The sequence below is a fragment of the Silurus meridionalis genome, chromosome 17, assembly GCF_014805685.1.
Source record: "Silurus meridionalis isolate SWU-2019-XX chromosome 17, ASM1480568v1, whole genome shotgun sequence".
Classification (NCBI taxonomy): domain Eukaryota; kingdom Metazoa; phylum Chordata; class Actinopteri; order Siluriformes; family Siluridae; genus Silurus; species Silurus meridionalis.
Window position 1 is genome coordinate 17,847,672 of NC_060900.1, and position 15,936 is coordinate 17,863,607.

Consider the following 15,936-nt stretch of genomic DNA (forward strand, 5'->3'; position numbering starts at 1 on the left):
ATTTCATCCTCCTTGTGTCCTGCTCGATGTGAATAATTTTGCTGACTGACTGAGTGCATGAATCGACTTGCCTGGCAATATGAAGCCTTCCTGTCACATGACCGGAAAACCCTTAATGATCCAATCCCAGCTCAGCAGACTTAGCCAGTCTCTCTTGTGCAGCAAATGACTAGCCAATCAGAGCAGATGCATGTATATGTTTGACCCACTAAGGGGAGTTCCTTATCTTTTTTTTTCCATTTGAGGAAGTCTGCACTTCCTGTCATGAGTTTCTTGTAAACTTGTGTTCCTCATGTAGTAGAGGAGTAAACATTCGCACATTTAAGTTACTGTTGTTTTGGAGGTGGATACAGAGGTGGACGACGGAGGAAGATTTGGCTTGTACAGACAGTTTGGGGGTAATTTTTTGCTGGGACAGAGACCGGGAAACTGTTGGCTTCTCTAATGTCCCAGTTTAGCAGAATTCCTGTGAGTATTTTTGTTGGAGATTTAGTGTAAATATCTCTTTATAGTGGGTTTGTTTGTTTTAAACGTGAAGATCAGGGTATACCGTATGACATGCATGTTTAAAACTTGAATGTGTGTTTATTTTCTATGGGTATGTTCCTTTGTGTGTGCTTGTGTACATATGTTTGCTCATGTTTGAATAGGTTCTGGTTAAGGATGGTGTTTTCCTCTGGAAACATCCTTCATGTTAAAACAAGTTTCTGTTTTAACATGCTAAGTAGAGACAACCAGAGGTGCTAGCAAATGTTCTTGTTAGTTTGATCGGCCTAGTTGACTCAGGCTTGACTGTGAGTCAGGCTTTCTACAGTTTATACAGCCATTTCCTGTTTTTTTTTTGTTTTTTTTTCTTCCATTTTTTCTTAAGCCCTAAAAGTGCAGGTGTTCAAACGGTTAGTCACTAGCATTCTGTTAGCACCTGCTTTTCTACTCGTGTTCTAACAAAAGCGTTAAGATTTTTTAGATACATTCCACAGAATATATCGGGGTTTTTTTGGCTGATGACATGAATTTTACATAAAAAATTCAGCAAGTCTCTTTTCACTGCAGCCACTGAGCATTAACCTCATAAAATGACAAACTCGCAGTTCACACCGGGTTTTCCATGCATTTTTTTATTTACATTTTTTTACATTTTTGTGCTTCAAGGCAAATTGTGTTTGGTTTTTTTTTTTTGTTTGGTTTTTGCAAATTCTAAGGAAAGAAAATGCTAAAGTATAAATGGTTCTTAAAAACAAGTGTTTTCATCTGTTTCAACTGACCTTTCCTCACACTGTTCAGCTTGGCTGAACCCTGCAAGCACCCGCAGTTGTGATTTTTGACGTTTTCATCGCAGATTTTGATGCTGGCAACAAACAATGTAACGGCTGAAATCTGACTGAATAGAAACTCCAACATAAACAGACACTCCTTGTAGCAGCACACCCAAGAGAACAATTATGGAATGAAGATAATAGATTGGATAATAGATTATTGCCAATTTTATTTACAAAAATATATTTAAATGTAAGTCGTTCATTTTGATAGTCTTTAGGTTAGCAGAAAAGGTTTTGCTGGCCCTTATGGCCTGCCGCTGATAATGTATATAAACATAAACAAAAGGATTATAATCTGATTAGATCTGCATCGGTTTTCTGGGAAGAGATACATTTTATAACAGCGTGACACACTGGTTAAATTTATGTGGAGTTCCCCTTGTGGAATGCAACTGCACATCTGGGGAAAGTTAGTATAGTGTATATGTCGACCTGTATGTATATAGATAATGAAATGAACACCCAAAGTATGGGAAATCAGACCGTTAGTAATCTGAACTGTAAAGCAGCAATACTACCCCCTGTGCCAACAATATATATATATATATATATATATATATATATATATATATATATATATATATATATATATATTCAAATAATTATTTATATAAACAATAAATGTAAAGTTGATCGACACTGGGATGCATGTCAAATATTTTCCAGAGATTAATTGAGGATGAACTACAAGCAGATTATAGAAACATTTACAAAAGATTTTTACTTTTTGGGTTATTCCTAAACAATTAATTTTATTGTTACCATGGTAGAAGGTGATTAAAGGTACATTAATTATCAGTATAATGTGTACATTTTATGGTGTTGGGCTAATGCCGTCATTAAACATGCACATTAGTTTTACGGTAAGCAAACGAGGTCATCTTGTGTTTCCTGGCAGGCTATTAATAAAATTATGGTGACCTACCATCTCGGTCAAATGGGTACTTTCTCACATATAATGACAAAACCTTACAGAAACATGGCTTGTGAGTGGAGTACCTCAGAAGATCTGTAATACAAGAAGGCACTTCCTTGTCCCAACCCAATCCTTAGCTCAGCCAACTGTTGCTCCTAGTGGAGATTTGCTCGCTATTGCTACAGAGGAGACTTTGACCTCTTCTATAAACTGTTTTCAGCTTTTATTTGGAGTGCAGTAAAATGGCAGGGAGGTGTCAATGGCTTTTCTTCATGTCCCTGTGACGAGGTTCCATTTGCCCAGTTCCCGCCCTGGAGGTCAACAAAAAGTTGCTCGAGTACCTCTACGCAGGACAGACTCCAGATTGGGGAGTACTTTATATTTTATTATTAATATTTAGCTGTTGCATTGACTCTTTTTACAATAGCTGCTAATATGCTGGTTAGTTTAGCCACATCTCTGGAATTCTCTTCTTTCTGTACTATCAGTGCAGACAATTAGTTTTTCGAACAAAACAATTGTCTGTATGGCTGTACTGTAGTGAATGGTTGCTGAATACTTTGTGTTAGAATGAGTCTTTTAAAGATGGAATTGTGTGTAAGTTTGTTTGTACCTGAGCTCAAATAGAAATGTATACTGTTGGTACACAATTTGGTCATTGCCAACTGTCACCAGGATAGTGGCTTTATTTGCATTGTAGTTGACTTGATTCTAACTAGCTTGCTAACAAACTTAACCATGTTTATACAATATCACAACTAACTTGCTTGCTAGTAACCTTAAGTGTTTTTTTGCATTATACATTAGTTTAAAATGACTTATTTTGTTGTAATTACATGATATAATTGGTCTCAAATGAGCTAACTCATTAATTAGCTTGGCTAGCTAAGTAATGAATAACACACTTTAGACCCTGTTAAAAGAAATGTTGCGCACCTGAAGGGTATTATTTTTCATATAAAAGCATGTTCTGGAGAGTGTCATCTGCTTATGCTGCAGCGAATTGCCAATATATAAAATGATTTATTAATGCCACATTCGGCTATCGTTTTTTTTCTCGCCCATCTCACCCTCGTGCTCACTCTCATGCACCTACTCACTCACCCGCATTCACTCTCATTCTCACACTCGCTCTCTCGTATATTTTAATATAAACTGCACCTTCTCATTTTACAGAACAAATGGTGGAAATGGAGAGCAGGCCAGAGACCAAGATCGTTTGTTTTACAGCCTAGGAAGCTTCCAGAAATGTTAAAAACATTTTAGATCAAATAGATGACCATGATTCAGTGATTCTAAGAATTACATTGTTCAACAAAAGCCCAATTCTAAATCCATTTATTAGTGTTGGATTATGTAATGCATTTACTAAAAAAATCTGTGTATAACTTAACATAGAAACAATAACATTAAAAGGATTGCATTAATATTAACATTTTTGCTAGGTCGTACCACCTGTGCTAAAATAGGAATAATGTGCACATTCTGACCAATAAGACTATAGCGTTCAGCTGTCCTGTGAAAGGGTTCTATTATAAAAGTTTACTACTTAGCCAGAAACATTAGTGTTCAGCAAGTGATCTTGTCATCAAAATGGTCCAAAAAATATTTGCTCACCAATTATTTAGTGTTAGTTATTGTAATGCAATTGATTTGTGTCGTAACTACTGTGTAGTTAAGTTACACTTAATCGCTTCACAATTTGCCTTATTTAAGTGTTAAGTGCGTTTGTAATAAGCAGATTTTACTTTAAATTCATGACCTACAGGATTCTCCTTAACAGGAATTGAGAGCACTCAGTGAGTGAAATCTAGAAGACAGCATGTGACAAGTGGATGGGGCTTTCAGGTGTTGTCGGCCCATTTCGGAGTGTTCAGATCAGTCCAGATTCATATAAGTACTAGCTTATTTGCCCTTATGTTCTGTGTAGCATATTTTACACACAAGGTATCACATATAAATACAAAATAAGTATAATAGAGTTATGCACAAGTATAATTAAGGTAAAGGTCACTGGATACTGTGGCAACATTACATTGTGTAGAGAAAAAAAATTATCTCTGTAAAAGAGTTAATTGTTTTTACTTTGAAATCTTTTTTTATTTATTTAAATTTATTTAAAATTAAATTTCCTCTTTGTCGATAGTAATTTCCTTTATTCCATTAGGGAATGAGGGAACTCATATTCTGGCTCCTTTTTTCCCAACCTCCATAGTCCACTGCTGTCCTGCTACATTTGATATAATATTTTTAAACATATTGTAGCATTTATCCAGTGTATTAGCCTACAGTTCTACAGTTAAATCTAACTGTGGCGGCCTTTCCTCAGTTTTATTGCTGTTTAAATGCTATTCTAACGGAAATTAAGCTAATCTCATTAGCATGTAGAAGAGAACAGCCTGGGGTCAGTACTGCTTGCTCCCCTGGCCTTTTCTTGAAAGTGGAAGCGAAACAAGACAAAGGGAAGCACAGCATGAAGGTGTTTCAGGCAAGTGCAGTAATTTAAAACAATCTCTCCTGTTCTCAATTCCAGGAGGCAGAGACTACGATTGTTCCAAGCGTTCAAGACTTTGACAAAAAGCTCGCTGAAGCAGATGCTTATTTACAGATACTGATTGACCAGCTAAAGGTAAGCTTTTTTGTTTGCAGGCATTTTTTAGAGGTCCGTAACAAGTATTACCAGGGTGTGTCTGTCTGTGTGTATCTGTGTGCGTTTTATTATGAAATTGCGTTATTAGCATGGTGTTATTGGACTTTGTTTTTCATCATCTAGCTTGTCTGTTCTGTTTTCTGTCATCCTCTAGCTCTTTGATGAAAAGATAAAAGACTGCAAAGATGAAGAGTCGCGCAAAGTAAGTCATTATCATCTCGTCTGATGATATGTTTATTGTATACAGCAAGTGTTTTTCTCTCCAAACCTGAGGTGTGTGCGTGTGTGTTTTTGGTATCTCAGGAGTGTGTGGCCAATGTTTTGTTAATACTCCTTCTGATAGTTAAAAGACATTGGTGTAACATTACATTGCATTTTATATTGCAAAACAGCTTCTACAATTAGAGGGCTATACAGAGTTTCAGTAATCTGGGAATCACACAAATTTCCACACTGTATCTTCACCTTTTCACTTCCCGTTTAAAACTTTTTTTTGCTTAGTTTTTTTAAACTGAACTGTTGTTCATGGTTCCTGTACTAGAATAGGTATTGGTATTAACAGCTTTAGACTATTTCTTCTAATCATGTCCTCCTTTTATGTTAAAGAAAATTGAGAACTTGAAAGAAACAACTTGTGTAAGTATATGTCCTAATGACTTCTTTCTTGTTTGTCCTTTAGTAGAACATTAATAGCAAAATGTCTCACATATATTTTTTGTATGTTTTTTTTTTTTTATTTTATTTTTTTATATAGAGTATGGTAGAATCTATCAAGCACTGCATAGTACTGCTTCAAATTGCCAAGGTAAAAACTTTTTGTTACGAATCAGTAGTGCTATGTGAGAGTGTGTGTGTGTGTGTGTGTGTGTGTGTGTGTGTGTGTGTAATCCTTTGTAATCCATGTTAGAGATGGCACAGTACAACATTTTTTTTTATCTTTTTTTTTTTTTTTTTTTAAATGTTTAACCAGTATTGAAATAGATGATACTACTGATACTAATTCGATTTGCTTTATGCTTTAGAAGTAGCGATTTTATTTACTCAAGAGATTTCGTGAGGTCAGACACCAATGTCACGTGAGAAGGCCTAGAGCACAATTTAGTGCAGGCCACTCTAATTTCTTTACTCCAGACTTGGCAAAGCGTGTCTTTATAAAGTTTGCTTTGTGAACAAGTACATTGTTATTCCGGAACATGTTTTAGAGTCTTATTTCAGTGGAGGAAAATTGTAATGCCTAAGCATACAAAAATATCTATTGTATTTCTCCAAATTTTTGGTATTAGTTTGGAAAAGAACCATGAGTCGTTCTGTAATAGTCAGATGTCCACATGCTTTTGCCAATATAGCATATAGGATATTGAATGGAGCAAGTAGGAAATATCTAATCACTGTTTAATTTTAGCTAGCATATTAGTTAATGAATCAGACTGTATTTTTCCTCAGATTTTTTCCCATCTAGACCCTAATACTGAATGTTTTATTGGTGCCATCTCTAAGTGCAGTAGTTTTCCACTTGCCTGTGATTGCTCAGATTAGTTTGTTTCTACAGGTTCCATTGAAATGGTTTGGAGAGGTGCTTCTCGCATAAACACTCAAAAGCCTAAAATATTCATATATATATATTTATTTATTTGTTCTATAGCATGCTGATATCTTAGTAACAGAACCATTAAGAATTTTTATTGCGACTAAAGGAGGGTAGTGTTGTTGAGAAAGTAAATAATGCTTGAGATGGTTCACCTATGTTACTGAGCTGCACATTCTCCAATACATGTTTTCTTTTTAAAATTTTAAGGATCAGAGTAATGAACAGCAACACGCAAACGGAGTGATAGTAAGTTGTGACCTTCCTCAACCATGGATCAATCTAATTCGAAACATTTTCTTTCTCTTTGCTCTGGAAACTCTTCTTCACTTTGGGACAATTTGACTTGGCAACAAGTGCATGTTTTTCTCTTTTGGAAATTGGCTCTGCACATCTTTTCCTAATGCTCTCACTTTCATCATACTCTGTCAAAAGTGACAGCATTTTTTACAAATATTCTATCGAATGAGATGTTGCAAACATATCCGTAAAGATATATAACTGAGCCAATCCTCAGGTCATCTTCACTGATTATATGACCTCCACATGCACATTAACTGCACATAAAAAAAACCCTAACGATCCTTCCTCCACCATCATTGCTTACTCAGGCATTTCAGGACTAATAGATCATAGACTATTTAGTGGCTGTCCACCCCAAACTGCACATCACATCAGTAACTGATCTAACATTTACATTTGATTTAACAATGATCAGTCTTTTAGTATTTGACATTGCACTCAATTTTGTCTTTAATTTGACAAAAAAAAGCCTGCCAATCATGGATATATCTCTTGATACCTTAGACTTGTTCATTAATTTACTCATTTATATTTTGTAACTGCTTTATCCTGGTCAGGGTCATGGTGGGTCCAGAACTTTAGTTGAAGTGCATCTTGGATGGAATGCCAGGCCATTGCAGGGCACTTTGCACACATACATTCTCATACCTAGGTGTAATTTAGGATGGTCAATCCACCTACCAGCATGGTTAGAGATTGAAAGAAGCAAGAGAACATTAACAAAACTCACACACAAAATCAAAGGGATGCATAACTACGCACACAGACCGTAACTTAAGTTCAGGGTTGAACCAGGAAACTAATATGCCATCTGACTATGTGTAACATATTACATAATTATAAAAATAAAAAGTGATATTACACAATCCAGACTAATATTCAAAGTAAATAAAAGCACTTTTGTAATAGACTCAACCTTAAGAAGCTATAGTGTTAACCCAATCAATCTATACCCTCCTTAACCTTCTCTTTTTGCTCTCCATGTCACCTCGCCTGTTGGTTTAAGCCAATTTCACCTGCCTCCCATCACCATAAGTCAAATTTTTCTAATTGGATTTTAATTAAACGTGACCGGCGCATTTCACCATATGGGAAAACTGGGGAGACTGTTCCAATTGCAAACACATAATCAGGACTGAATGTCTCAGAAGGAAAAAAACCTCTCCAAATTGCATTCATGTTAATGGCTGCCATCATAACCCTGCTCCAGTAAACAGACAGGTTTCACTTCATGCTAAATTCCCTTCCATTTTCCTTCTGTTGCATGTTTTCCCATTTTCCTTTATTTCTTGAATGTACAGCTGCTGTAAGGTCTGCACAATGGATACCGCAGAAAATGATTTACCTGCATCTTATGTCCAGTCTTAGTATAATGGACTTCACTTGTCACCATGGATGCTGAGCTAACAGCCTGTATTTGAGTCTTCTCTGCTTGTGTTTGTGTGTGTGTGTGTATTGGTGCATTAAAAATGTAGAGTGTTGCTGTAGTGATTGTTGTATAATTAGATTGTGTGTCTAGTGCAATGACCCAAACAAGATCAAACTGCAGCTTTATAAATACCCATTAATGTACCATTCTGCAGAATGATTTATTGCATGTCTTAATTATCACAACATAAACGAGTCATTTGTAATCTGTTCACATAAGCCGTATATGTTAAAGTGGATTAACAAGAGTACATTTTAGCTTTTTTCCCAATTTAATAAACCTGTTTCCTGCACCCCTTTAAAATAGAATAAAACCCACCATTCTGCTGAATAGAATCATCTGCTGTAATATTAAATATAGCTTCTCAGATAGAAATAGATAGCATTCATTTCTAGAGAATGAGGAGAAACATTGTAGAAGAGATGTCCTCTGAGAGTATGTGTGTGTTTCCTGTGTTACCCTACAGAGCACCATAAACCCAGTGGATGGAGTTCACCAACCCAGCCCCCTGGATGCCTCTGTAGTCAGTGCCGTTGCCATGCCAACGCAGACCACCCTCCCCACAGGTATTACCTTGTTCTCTCTTAATTTCACTTATGCACACTTTCAGATCCTCTATTTCTTTGCCTTGCTGTAAACAAGTATTCAATTTACTCTAATGCAAAACTAATATGAATATACAAATATCCTTTCTACATGACTTATATATAATGATGGTTATATTGTTTTATATTGTAATTATATAGTTATAGAAAAACAAATATAACCTTATGTTGTGGCCAAATGCAGGCATGTGTGTTGAGAGGATACCACGTGTGTGTCTGTGTGTGTTCAAACATGTAGATGGGGCTCAGGTGTGTAAAGCAGAACAGAGACCTTCTTCTCTTCCCATGGGTCCCGTCGTCACGGTGATGGGCAGCCTTCAGACGCCCACCCCAAACAGCACAGGTACAGATTGCAATTCTAAGATGTTATGTAATGGAAAAGTACAGACATGAGATGATTATATCTTAGCTCATGTCCTGGCAAGATGCTATAAAGGAAAATAAATAAATACGTGTGAAACAGAAAAATAAATAAAATGAAATGAAGCCATTGCTTGGCTAACTCTCTAAAGAGGGGAAAAAAGGTTTCAGAAAAATAATGCTTAAAAGGCTTATATTTTATTGTTCAATTTATTGCTTAATAATTACCAAAATCATGTTTTTTTGGCCTATAACATACTTTTAACACCATCATAAATATATTTTCATCAAAATAACTTTAAAAGTGTTTTATTTACATTTGTAAGGACCATCTTCTTAGAAAAATAATGTTTGCTAGGAGCCAGTGAGGTCAGTCTGCCTTAAAAATATCCAAATACATGATGTATGTAAATGTGTTATACTAAGTAAAGGGTTTTCCCCACCTGTCTTATATATTAGCATAATCAAATTGCATTCTTTTCCATGTGGTTGGCAGACAACCCTTTGGTATGTAAATGTAAAGGTGCCAATATAAGTTCATTAAAGATCAAGCATTGCACCAAGCATGTCCCCAAAATGATAAATTATACCCAGATTAAATCTAATAACCAAACAAGAATTTTCAAGCTAATTGTTGGACTACTTCTATTTTTGTTTCAATTAAATTTAATATACATGACATAAACCCAGAATGTGTTTGGTCAGTTCCTTGCATTTGTACTTTCCATGTCTAATATGAGTGTGTAGCACCTCTCTGCAGTGAATCTCAGCTCTATTCTAACAGTCATTAGTGCTGCTTAAGTCACACTTCCTATACTTTTGCTGAAATGGTGCAAGAAGTGATGAGCTCTATAGAGAGTGCAGCTCAGCAGCTCTCAGTGCAGCCTGAAAACTGCAAACCAAACAGAGGAGGAGGAGATGAGTGGTCCTTCAGTATGCATTAAGTAGATGGGTAGAAGTAGGTAAGGTTCATCTATACTTAGTCATATATTATGATGGCTGTTTTTTTCCTGCCAGAATACATTTCGACATGGTTTTAATGCTTGAATAAGCAAAAGAATGGTGGTACCAAATGATAAGTGAAATGATAAATATTTAATGATTTGCTAATTAGCATCACAGTGCCATATTGAAATTAATAGCTCATTAGTTTAGGCTTCTAGCAATTAGGTGTTTTTTTGTGTGACTGTTGGATCTTTGAGTGCCATTAGCATACTTGGGCATTGCTCACTTGGATGATTGTAGCTGCCAAATGTAAGAAATATTACCCACGGTATTTAAAATGTTCCATACCATTTACTTTTTTTTTTTTTGTGTGTGTATAGGGAGTGGTCCTTCTGCACCCAGTAGCAGTGTCACTACCCCCAGTCACATGAATGTGCCAGCCCACACTGTCCCAGATTTCTCCTACTCCAGCAGTGAGGATGAATTTTACGACGCTGATGAATTTTACCAGAGCAGTGCCTCACCGAAGCACTGCATTGAGTGAGTTTGAATGTGTACACACACACACACACACACACACACACACACACACACACACACATAAATACAGATCTGTTACCAAAATAGTGCATAGAGATAATTATACATTAATCCCACACAGGTTATTCTACAAACAATGGATTGAACTCAATTACTAACAATGGTTAAACAAAAGACCTCCCTAATTGCAGCATGATATTACACACATTCTTATTTTATACCATATGGCTTTGCAGACACACACTGTGTAGGCAGTAGAGTGTAGTATTGTTTTACATTTGTTGCTTTTGGCTACAGCCCTTCCAGGACCCCTGCTGTTAACAGTGAAGGAAATGCAGCTCTCAAGCGACCGGACACCACCGAATCCCTTAACTCTTCTATGTCCAATGGCACAACTGATGCAGGTATTTGAAGATATATACATGACTAAAAAAATAGCAGTTTTTGGTCCCTCTATTCAATCTGGACTTGAAAATATATAAGGTTGCATTTAAAACGAAAGTCCAGGTGAAGCTGGATCTGATTCAACTCCTATCATCCCTAAGCCTAACCCACACAATGCTGCACTGCGTGAACAACACATTCTACACTATTATCCAGCCTGACACACATACACACACACACACACACACACACACACACACACGTCACTCACACTCTGACCAACAGGACATTTGTCTTGGTTCCATCAACTTTGTAGTGTTAGGAGAAGATCAATCAGGACAGACTCAACACTATGGATTTTTTTGTTCTGCCACAAAGGGTACTTGAAAACATAGCTGCATACTTCTACACACACAATGATGATGAGTATCCAATAAGTAACATGGTATACTAAAAATCAGGCAAATTGAAAATGATTGCATTTATGCATAGGTGAAAAAGGGCATCTGATGGGACACTGTTTTCAGTATGACCACACCTCCTCTTTATGTTACAGTGAATAAAAAAAGATGCCTGGTTGTGTATATATAGGACTACATATAAGTATTAAATTTGTAATTTTTAATGAGAAGAGATTAATAATTTAATAAAAAATACAACTGCAAGCAATGCCTTTAATGTACTTTCAAGCAGTTTAAATGTATACTGATCATTCACCCATTTGATAAGGTCCAAAAGTGTACTGCAATACATTTACAGGTTACAAGTGTATTTGCCAGATGGTTTATATGATAAAAACAGGTTACCGGTATGTACACTGGCAATCAAAATTAGAGAACAATTTATAAACAATTGAACAATTCTGAAATAATGTCATCTACACTGCTCAACAGTTGAGGGAGTTTTTGTCCTGTCTATACCATGCCAACACCTTTTCCACAAAATTACTAAGGCATTTAAAAAAAAAACATTATTTTGCAGAAAACACACTGATCAAAATTAGAGAACACTTTCAGATACCTCCCAGTTATTGGTGTTAATCTGGCACCTGGTGCTAATTTCCTTGATTATCTGTAAACCCCTATTTACCCGGCAGCCTAACTTCCAGTTTCACTGACTCTGCAAGATGGTGGGCCGATCTAAAGTGACTGAAAGCCTCCGGCAGCAGGTTGTCCAGATGAAGGCCAAAGGGATGACCCTATCAGCCATAGCAAGACAAGTTCGTCGTTCCAGATCTGTGATTTGAAGAATATTAAATCTTTACAACATTACAAACTTATTCAAGTCCACTAAGAAGGCTGGTCATCCACGGAAGAGCAGTGAAGATGACATTATTTCAGAATTATTCACTTGTTTATAAATTGTTCTCTTATTTTGATCGCCAGTGTATGGTTTTAAAAAATTATAAAGCTATAATCAGATATTTTAGTAAATGCAAAAGTTATAAGTAAAATAGCAAATATACTACATTGATACAATCTCACACTTTCACTTTTCCTTTTAAACCATACATCTGCACAAGCGTTTAGTGTAATGCCATATACATTCAAATAATTATAAGGAAGGTCAACACATAGCTGTCAAATACCTTAAAAGTTATTCCCACATAAATTACATTTTATACAAATAAGTCAAATGTGTTTAATATAAAACCAATATGAGGAGAGATATGTAAAGTAAAATATTTAGGATTGACATCCAGCTGCCGGAAATACTGATGAGGTTTGTAAAGAGAGGTGATAATTTGACCCTCCTATTTTCACTAATGCAATTTATTATTCAGGGTTCAAGTTTATATGGTAGCCAGTTATATAGTATGCCAGAGATGTTATTGTTTGTATTTTTTTTTTTCACTGCTATCATGTATACCAGTATGCATGCTTGTGAATAGCTGACCACAACGGAATCCCCGTTTTCATTTGCATGGGTAATGAACCATTTATTTATGGTGTAATTGGATCCCACATAATAGCATTTTCCGTAGTATCATTTGACATCTCATGTATGTCATGTGATCGCATGGAAAATGTACAAGCACACACGTCTACCCATAATACTAAACTTCCACTATTGACCTCTTCACCTGCTATACATCCGTTTAGATCTCGACTGTAAGTGCAGAATTTCATACATGAATACTTGCATTTGAAAATCGCTAGCAGATTACGCACACGCGCGCGCACACATACACATTTACAGGTACACTGAACCTTGATATGTGGAGCACATGGTTATGTGCGCTCAGTCTGAATTACTGTGTGTTTTGTCTTGCTCAGATCAGTATGACAGTCATGATGAGCGGGATGACGATGGTGAGGGAGAGTCGGTGGAGGAACACAAGAGCGTCATTATGCATCTGCTTTCACAAGTCCGATTAGGAATGGACCTCACCAAAGTAATTCTTGACCCTACTTCTATATGCCTACTGCTCCCTTTCCTTGTCTATCCTCTCTCCGTGAACTTGAAAATGTCTTCCCTAGGTGGTTTTACCTACATTCATCTTGGAGAGAAGGTCGTTGCTGGAGATGTATGCAGACTTCTTTGCACATCCAGATCTTTTCGTCAGGTAAAGCATTCAACTGTGTTTTGCACCTAGATGTCCAGAGAATGTGAAAGTGGTCTGCTGTGTGCTATACAGTATCTCAGAAAAGTGAGGATTTCCCTCACATTTCAGCAACCATTTTAGTATCCTATCAACAGACAATACTATCTAAATTAAACTTGGGTATATATTAGAGTAGTCAACGTACAGCATTTATAGTCTAAATAGCTGGCAAAAAAAGAGAGTACACCCTAAGTGTCAAAACGGTGCCCAAAGTGACAGTATTTTGTGTGAGCACCATTATCTAGCATTGCCTTAATCCTGCTGGGCATGGAATTCACCAGAGCTGCACAGGTTGTTACTGGGATCCTCTTCCACTCCCCCATAATGAAATAACAGAGCTGCTGGATGTTAGACAAATGGCGCTTCTCCACCTTCCACTTAAGGATGCTGCACAGGTGCTCAATATGGTTTAGGTCTGGAGACATACTTGGTCGCTCCATGTCCTTTATAGTCAGCTTCCTAACAAAGCAGTTGTCAACTTGGATTTAAATTTCATTCCAAATGTGTTCAGCTGAGGTCAGGGCTCTGTGCAAGACACTTTGACTTTGAGTTTTTTGACTTTGGAACGTCATGCCTGCTTGGAGCTTGCTTTGTTCAAAAGGGCATTGTTATGCTGGAACAAGTTTTGGCTTCTTGGTTCCAGTGAAGGAAAAAGATGATTTTACAGCATAGAAAAACATCCTGGGAAATTGTGTGCTTCCAACTTTGTAGTAGAAATTGGGAAAAGTGGATGTATATTTTCTGAAACTATAAGAACTCAATTTAATGTTGAGAATGAGGTATGTGCTTTTGTGACCTACATTAAAAAAATATATTAACTCATTGTTTTTGTCTGTTTATCCTCAGCATTGCAGAACAGTCAGAGCCCCGGGAGCGCATGGCGCAGGTGGTGAGGTGGTATCTTTCAGCCTTTCACGCGGGACGGAAAGGATCTGTGGCTAAGAAACCATACAACCCTATACTGGGAGAGGTATTCTATTGCCACTGGGACCTTCCTTCAGATACAGAGGAGCCTGCTTCTGGGGTATGTATGGGATAATATAAAATTTGTCAATACAAATAAACCAGGAATTTGTTCATCTGTTTATTTTCGGACTATTAAGCGCACTCAAAAATAAGCCGCACCCACTGAATTTGACAAAGATTTTTATTTTTAACATAAATACGCCGCACCTGTCCATAAGCCGCAGGTGTCTACATTAAAACTAATGAACTTCACACAGGCTTTAATGAAAGACAGTGCCTGTAACATGGCTTGTATCTAAACAGTAGCCTACCAAGAAAGTCATTGGTCACTGTCTTCCTCCTTCCTTTCACAACAATTTCTCTCGAGAGTTTATCTTTTGGCATCGTCGTGCGTTTAAAAATCACCATCGGTGAATCTTTTCTCCGAACACAGGTGAAGTGTGTTTTCAGCGTGACGAATGATTCGCATAATCCTGTTTACAGTCTGAGTGAGCGGCAGGTCAAACGTCAGAGGAACCTCATCCATATTTATGATGTGGTGTGGCCCGGTTCAGTGGGAGCTCATCTGCTTTTAATATAAAGAGTTTCATTGGTTCACTTGAACCCGTTCAGCAATTTCATTAGTCTAATGTTATGGGACTCAGTTTTTTGGCATGAAGCTTGTGAAACCGGGAAAAACCCCGGAAAAATCCATATATTAGCCGCTTCATTGTTTAAGCCGCCGGGGTTCAAAGCGTAGGGTACTATGTTCACATGTTGGTAATGGATGCTTTCTACTTTTCCTGTCTTATGAAAACTGTTATTGCTGGATGATGAGTTGGATTTGCAGTTCTTCTTCTGGTACTTGAAATATGTGTGACTAGTATTTCTTTATTTCTAAAAGCAAACGTATATAAATACTTGACATACAAGGCAATAAGAGCGAGTATGAACCTGTTTCCATTTTTAATTAACCATATCTTTTTAAGTAAATGAGCACCCACAGGTGTGTGCGTTACCATGGTAATTTGAAGATCATGATTTTACTGTATAATCTATTCAAATTCAAGCCATATTCTGCCAAATCACCATAGCAACATTTACTGGTTCAGCTCAGCAGTAATAATCTGTTACACCTCACCTTGCCAACATGTGAACACAGACTAACACTTCAAATAGTGGCTTTTTTCAAACAAACATGTGCTTTTTTGGACAGGAACCTGTGTCAGAAGGGCCAGTGCCATATTGTAGCAGGGGCAGTGTGTCATTTGTGGCAGAGCAGGTTTCACACCACCCACCAAGTAAGTACTCCATTTTAATACCTACAAACAAACTAAAAAGCCTCTAACC

At 36.9% G+C, this 15,936-nt stretch overlaps 1 protein-coding gene across 5 annotated transcripts in view; it reads left to right on the top strand.

Moving 5' to 3' along the window:
• Positions 1 to 15,936, top strand: part of osbpl9 (oxysterol binding protein-like 9) — a 30,240-nt gene that overhangs the window by 10,725 nt on the left and 3,579 nt on the right. The window contains exons 1-15 of one of the 5 annotated variants that reach the window (XM_046870574.1): positions 252 to 468; positions 2,456 to 2,602; positions 4,769 to 4,864; positions 5,040 to 5,087; positions 5,492 to 5,521; positions 5,640 to 5,690; positions 6,681 to 6,719; positions 8,669 to 8,768; positions 9,046 to 9,150; positions 10,493 to 10,652; positions 10,950 to 11,056; positions 13,313 to 13,431; positions 13,517 to 13,602; positions 14,488 to 14,665; positions 15,803 to 15,887. In XM_046870574.1, the coding sequence (XP_046726530.1) occupies positions 2,495 to 2,602; positions 4,769 to 4,864; positions 5,040 to 5,087; positions 5,492 to 5,521; positions 5,640 to 5,690; positions 6,681 to 6,719; positions 8,669 to 8,768; positions 9,046 to 9,150; positions 10,493 to 10,652; positions 10,950 to 11,056; positions 13,313 to 13,431; positions 13,517 to 13,602; positions 14,488 to 14,665; positions 15,803 to 15,887 (1,312 nt within the window). In that variant the 5' untranslated portion in view covers positions 252 to 468; positions 2,456 to 2,494. Of the gene's footprint in view, positions 1 to 251; positions 469 to 2,455; positions 2,603 to 4,768; positions 4,865 to 5,039; positions 5,088 to 5,491; positions 5,522 to 5,639; positions 5,691 to 6,680; positions 6,720 to 8,668; positions 8,769 to 9,045; positions 9,151 to 10,492; positions 10,653 to 10,949; positions 11,057 to 13,312; positions 13,432 to 13,516; positions 13,603 to 14,487; positions 14,666 to 15,802; positions 15,888 to 15,936 lie in introns of those variants that run through there. The other 4 variants (XM_046870575.1, XM_046870576.1, XM_046870571.1 and 1 more) reach the window with 4 other exon arrangements.